Consider the following 6,450-nt stretch of genomic DNA (forward strand, 5'->3'; position numbering starts at 1 on the left):
GCTGCTAAAGAATGCTTCATGATCAGAGGATTGATAAGGTCAGGCCTGGGCTTCAGGAATATCAATGTGGCAGTTGTGTTGAGGATGAATAGAAATGAGGAAAGATTGGAAGCCTGGAAAGCAATTAGGAAGTGTTTGCAATAAACCAACAGAGCAGAGATAAGGACCTAGTTAGAGGTAAATTTGTAGCACTAAATTCCTCATTGTGTCCCATCTATTTAAATTAGAAAATGGAACAAAATACCAAAATAAAAGCAGAAAAGGGGGGGAGATCAAGATCAGAGCAGGTATTAAATATAACAGCAATTGAATTGATAAGTAAACCAATATAACTAAGGGAAGTTTGGGTGGGAGCTTTTAAAAAATATCAATGAAACAAACAATTGGAAGATTTCATTTTTATAAAGGGAAAGAGAAAAATAAAATAACCAAAATTGAAATCAGAGCTTATAACAAGTGTAAAATAAATTAAGAAAATGATCAGAAATTACCAGCCCAACTTTACATTGATAAAATGTATAATTAAAAAAAAATAAAATAAATATACATCCAGAGTTAGAACTGATAAATAAAAGTATGTATAGAATGAATTTACATACACACAGACATATATGCATACAACATATGCATATTTGTATCTAATGATAGCCATCTCTAGGGTGGGGAGAAGAAGAGAAAAAAAGGGAAAAAAAGAATTTTACATGATAACTTTATTATATATTTAAAAGGAAGAGCAAGTTGTATGTAATAGACTTGCAGGTTCCTGTGCAGTCATCTTTTTAAAATCATACTGTTATGGAAGTGTTTGTTTTATTCTATAAATTAAAAATAAAATAAACTTTAAAAATTTAAAATAAAAGAAATAAAAGAATATGTTACCAGACTAATAAAACAGGAAACTGAAAATTTTAAATAGACAAATCTCAAAATTTGAGATCTTTAATGAACTGCCACATGTTGGTCAGTGGGCTCTAGTAGATTAGCAAAGAAAATTCTTCTAAATCTTTAGAGAATAAATAATCCTTTTATAACCTAAAGATAACATCCTATCCACTTTTCTGTACAAGGTGAATATGCTTATATTTCTTTGATAATGCAAATGTAAGAATCTAAATTTAAAAATATATAATGTAATAGAATCTTTCTTGTGTTATCTCACAGAACAGTTTCAAAATTTAATTTGATCATTCCAGACACTCCCTGTTTTACCTGCTTCAAGTTTACGGTTTTTTACGTTTTTGTCTCTCAGAGCTTTCTTATTTTTTCATTCTTATTTATTCCCCAAATTCAAAGCTAAGCTATTTCTCTAAGGCCCCTCAGCCCTTGGTAAAGCCATGTCTTTTTTTTTTTTTGCTTTTAGGCAATTGGGGTTAAGTGACTTGCCCAGGGTCACACAGCTAGTAAGTGTCAAGTGTTTGGTCTGAGGCAGAATTTGAACTCAGGTCCTCCTGACTTCAAGGCCATGCTCTATCCACTGCACCACCTAGCTGCCCCAAGCCATGTCTTTTTTCTACTGAGCTTCACATGCTTCATTCAGATGCAGGTAAAAATCCATTCCCTGTCACAGCTACTAGCAATATTACAATAATTTTAGGTTCATAAGATGGTTTAAGGGAGACAGAAAAGAAAGAACTACTTAAAGAAATAGCTAAAAGAAGAATGGGAGAATGCCATGGCTAGAGATTGCTGGAATTTCACTAGTATACCAAATTGTTACTATTGAGTCATTTTTCAGTCCTGTTGGATTCTCTATGACCTCATTTGAGGTTTTCTTGGCAAAGATACTGCAGTGGTTTGCCATTTCCTTCTCCTGTTCATTTTTATAGATGAGGGAACTTATGCAAGCAGGGTAAAGTGACCTGCCCAGGGTCACACAGATAGTGTCTGAGGCCAGATTTGAACTCAGGAAAATGCATCTTACAAGATGAGGAAAGTCCCTGTGCCAATGACAGTTGGTACCTTCTCTGCAACTTATAGTTAGGGAGTTGACTCAGGCACAGAGATTACTTGATTTGCCCAGAGTCACATAGTATGTATCAGATGTGGGATTTGAACCCACATTTTTCTGGCTTCAAGGCAGGACTAAGACACAAATCAAAATGACTGACATTCATAGGTTGGCTGCCTGACGATTTTTTTCTTTCATTATTTTCTCCTTAGGTCTACATACCTTTTTTTAATGCAAGTATATATTCCAGAGTCATTCATTGAAGTTGGTAGAAATTTGAGTTTGGCCCCTGAGGAATATATCCGATTTCTTTCACTGGTAGTAATGTTTTTATTAGATTTAAAGTAAGTCCAGTAAACTTCAAATCCAGTTTTTCTTCCAGGACACACCACAATGAAAGCTTCATTTTCCATTGCATTATAGTGTCGAGCTGCAAATGAAGAAGACAAATTAAACAAAAGTCATACTCCACGATAATCTATACATGATACTACATACATGATACTCCGCTGTGTGTGTTTTTGTTGTTGCTTTTGAATAATTTCAGTCATGTCTGACTCTTCATGACCCCACTTTGGATTTTCTCAGCAATGATACCGGAGTGGTTTGCCATTTCCTTCTCCAGCTCATTTTAAAGATGAGAAAACTGGGGCAAATGGGGGTAAGTGATTTGCCCAGGGTCACCCCCCATTATTAATCGTTTGAAGCTGAATTTGAACCTAGGGAGAGAAGTCTTCCTGACTCCAGGCCCAGCACTCTATCCACTGTGCCATCTAGTTATCCCAGCCATGTATAGCTTTGAAAAATATTTCCTAGTGAAATATGCATTCACAGTTGTATCAGAAATGAAAATTCTAACTTATGATCCAGCAGTGAAAGGATGCTAAAGAACACCAGGTGAATAATCATTTGGCTGGGTGCTGTGGACCCCCTGTTACAGTATAAGGAATAATAATCATAGGCTCTGAAGTCAGAGCCTATGATTCAGCCTCTGATGCTAACTATCTGTGTGGCTTTGGACAACTTCCTTAAGTGCCCTGGGCCTCAGAAGGAAGTAGGTGGCAGAGAGGACGGTGAGCTGGACCTGTAGTCCCAAGACCTAAATTCAAATCTGGATTAAGACATTCACTAGCTGTATGACCCTGGACAAATCATTTAACTTCCATCTGCCTCAGTTCCCTGAACTGTTAAGAGGGGGATACTAATAGCACCTACTTCAAAGGGTTGGTGAATATCGAATGACATAATATTTGTGAAGTGCTTTAAAAAGGCGCAGAGAGAGAGCAGCCGCGGGGAAGAGGTGGAGGAGGCGGTGGGGGAAGAACTCTCTCTCACACTCAGTCCATCCTCCGTCCCTCCCCCGCCCTCCAACACTCTTGCCCCCCGCCCTCCACCCGGCTTCTCGGATGCCTGACTGTCTCAGTCCAGATATGACTTCATGGGCAGCAGAAGATTCAGTCTCAGAAGAAAAATGCCGAAAAAAAGGCTGGACAGAAAAAGAAATAAGGACATGATCAGAAGACTACTGCTAAGGCTGCCTTGATATATTATACCTGCACTGTCTGTAGGACACAAATACCGGACCCCAAGACCTTCAGATAGCACTTTGAGAGCAAACATTTCAAGATTCTGCTTGCTCCAGAATCTGCTAACGTTCAGGCATAAAGTTGTTTACAGGTGAATTCATGGCACCCATTGACTCTTCTACTATCTCAGACCTTAGGTAACAAACCTGCAGCTGCTCTTCTAACAAATTGTTGATCAACAATTTTTACTATGTGCCCTTTTGGGCGTCACACAAAGACAATTCTGTGTAAATGTACAGTTGGGCCCTGATTTGGAAATCCTGAAAATCAGTGCATCCTTATTATAATTATTTTTTTACAATTGTAATTATATTGCTGTTCACATTGTGTAAAATAACTCATTTAATAAAGTACTACTTTGATTTTACATCACAGGAAAATATAAAAAATAATGGGCACAGAGTAGGCACTTTAATAAATGTTTGCTTTTTTCCCCTTTCCTCATCTGGAAATATGAGTATTGGTCTAGAGGGCCTCAGAGATCCCTACCAGCTCTAGAGCTATGGTGCTATAATTTGGAACTGGATTCACTGCAATACTTCAAAGGAAAAGTTGCTTGTCTATGTAAAAGCAGGTCCATTTGTCAAAAACTCAAATGATTTTAGAGCTGAAGAGATCTGCTCTCTCATTATTACAGATGGGAAAACTGAGGGACAGAAAGGTTGAATGACTGACTTGATCAACTTGCCCAAAGTCACAAATGGCAGTTAGGACTAAAGTCCAAAGTCAAATGAATCTCTTGTCCCAAAGCAACAGGACTGAAAGAAAACCAGCACAACACAAAAGGGCTTTTGCCTTGACAGCTTAGTTCCAGCAAATACTCTAATATAAAGTAAAAATATCTGAAATTAATTTTGCTTAAAGTCAGACAAGAGGATTTTTTTAAATTAAAATGTTTTTTAAAATCAACAGAAAGACAGAATCTTACCTTGAATTGCTGCTGTGGACTCTATAAAAAGAGCTGATAAAGCCAGGAAGCACCAAAACTCCATTTTTTCCCCAATTTAGTACAATTTAATTAAATAATGAACACTGGAATAAACTGGTAGCACGTGATGGCAAAGATGATCATCCACTAGATTGCAAGGCCTACAGAAGGTAGCAAACAATATTTGCACACACACACACACACACACACACACACACACACACACATACACATCAAGAGAGGGAGATAATAGTTATTGAGCATGATTTACATCCACACTGAGCTTCAAAAAATGAATGAATCACTCAACCACCCAACTGCGCATTTTCACCAGCTGCCTGTCTCGTAAGGTGTAGAATTCTTTCCTTCTTCATCTCTGCCTCCTGACTTCCCTGGCTTCCTTCAGGTTCCAGCTAAATTTCTACCTTCTGCCTTTCCTGATCCCCCTCAAAGCCAGCACCTGAAATTTATTAATTATTTCCCATTATCCTGCATATATCTTATTTGTCCAAAGTTGTTTGTATGTGGCCTCCTCCATTAGACATGAGCTTCTTGAGAGGAAAAACTATCTTTTGCCTTTCTTTGTATATCCAAAGCTTGTAACAGTACCTTACATGTGGTAGACACTTAAAAAATGCATGTTGATTGATTGAGCACCTACTTTATCCCTAACATTATTTTAACTACCCAGAACTATATCTAGCCCTGCTGGTCCAACAAAGCAACATTTTATAATGGATATTGTCCCGAAGACCTAGATTCAAGGCCTGCCTCTGGTCTGGACTAACTGGGGCACCCTAGACAGATTTCTTTGTATCTCTGCCACTCAGTTTCCTCAGTGTAAAATGAAGGAATTAGACCCAATGATCCTTTTATCCCATGATAACCCTTCTGACTTTTGATGCATTTCAATGGCCACTCCATTTTATAGTTTCGTTTCAATACCCACTTAGGGTATTAAAGGTGTTGACAAAGTATACTAAGAAAGAATTCAAACATTTTACAATTTTAAAATTAACTTATATGCATTATTTCATTTCATCCTCACAACAACCCAGTACATAGGTTCTGCAGGAATTACAATGCTCATTTTGTAGATGATGAAGTCAAATTCTAGAGATTTTAAGTGGCTAGCCCAATGTCACATTGCTGAGAAGCAGAAAAAGTAGGATTTGAATCCAGGTTTTCTGATCACAGATGCTGTAAAAGATAATATAATAACTTTCTTCCCCCATCTCAACTTTTATTAAATCTTTAACAGCTAAAAACTTTTCAGAGTCAAGGGGAAATTATTAGAAATTATTCAGGCAAATTATGTATGTATGATTAAAAATAACTGACATATATAAGCTATGAGGTTTAGAAAGCAATTTACATTCATTGCCTTATTAGAGCCTATAACATGAGTATAACAGGTGTTTTTAGCTCCATTTTACAGATGATAGAACTAAAACTCAAAAAAAGTTAAGTGATTTTCCCATATTCCCACAGCTAGTAAATGTTAGTGCTGTATTTCAAACCCGCATTTCTCTCCTGACTACAAATCCAGTTTTCTTTACACCTCACCAAGGAAACCAAACTACCTGAATAGACTTCTCTTCCTTCCCTTCCACTACACACATATAAACACGTTCCTGAAGTATAAAAAGCAAGTGGAAAGCTAGGGAGAGCAATTAAGCACTCTCATCTTAATTTAAGCAAATGAGATCTTTCAAACTAGTTTGTGTCAAAAATCATTTGGACTTCTTCCACTCACTAAACTTCAGAGTAGCTACTTTTGCTACTAGCCCACCTGTCAGGAAGAAACTTTGTGGGGGGAAAAAACGTACTTTTTTTTCTTTAAAATGGTATGAGTAGGAAGGTGAGAGAGTGGTGTTGGGAGTTGGAATTCAGGGATAGAAATATAAAACTAAAATTTTAAATACAATAGTAATCTTTCAAAGCTTTCTAATATTTTTCCCCTCAAATTTATTTGCAAAAATCACTAT

At 36.9% G+C, this 6,450-nt stretch overlaps 1 protein-coding gene and 1 pseudogene across 1 annotated transcript in view; one reads left to right on the top strand and one right to left on the bottom strand.

Moving 5' to 3' along the window:
* IL1RL1 (interleukin 1 receptor like 1) overlaps positions 1 to 4,618 on the bottom strand; it is a 30,840-nt gene extending 26,222 nt beyond the window's left edge. Inside the window, exons 1-2 of the mRNA XM_020987882.2 lie at positions 4,463 to 4,618; positions 2,171 to 2,378 (exon numbers count right to left, since the gene is read on the bottom strand). Coding sequence (XP_020843541.1) covers positions 2,171 to 2,378; positions 4,463 to 4,526 — 272 coding nt within the window. The 5' untranslated portion in view covers positions 4,527 to 4,618. The remainder of the gene's footprint in view (positions 1 to 2,170; positions 2,379 to 4,462) is intronic.
* On the top strand, positions 2,928 to 3,613 carry LOC110209450 (zinc finger protein 706 pseudogene; annotated as a pseudogene).
* Positions 4,619 to 6,450: the final 1,832 nt, after the last annotated feature.

The sequence above is a fragment of the Phascolarctos cinereus genome, unplaced genomic scaffold, assembly GCF_003287225.1.
Source record: "Phascolarctos cinereus isolate Bilbo 61053 unplaced genomic scaffold, phaCin_HiC Scaffold_7;HRSCAF=346, whole genome shotgun sequence".
NCBI classification, from domain to species: domain Eukaryota; kingdom Metazoa; phylum Chordata; class Mammalia; order Diprotodontia; family Phascolarctidae; genus Phascolarctos; species Phascolarctos cinereus.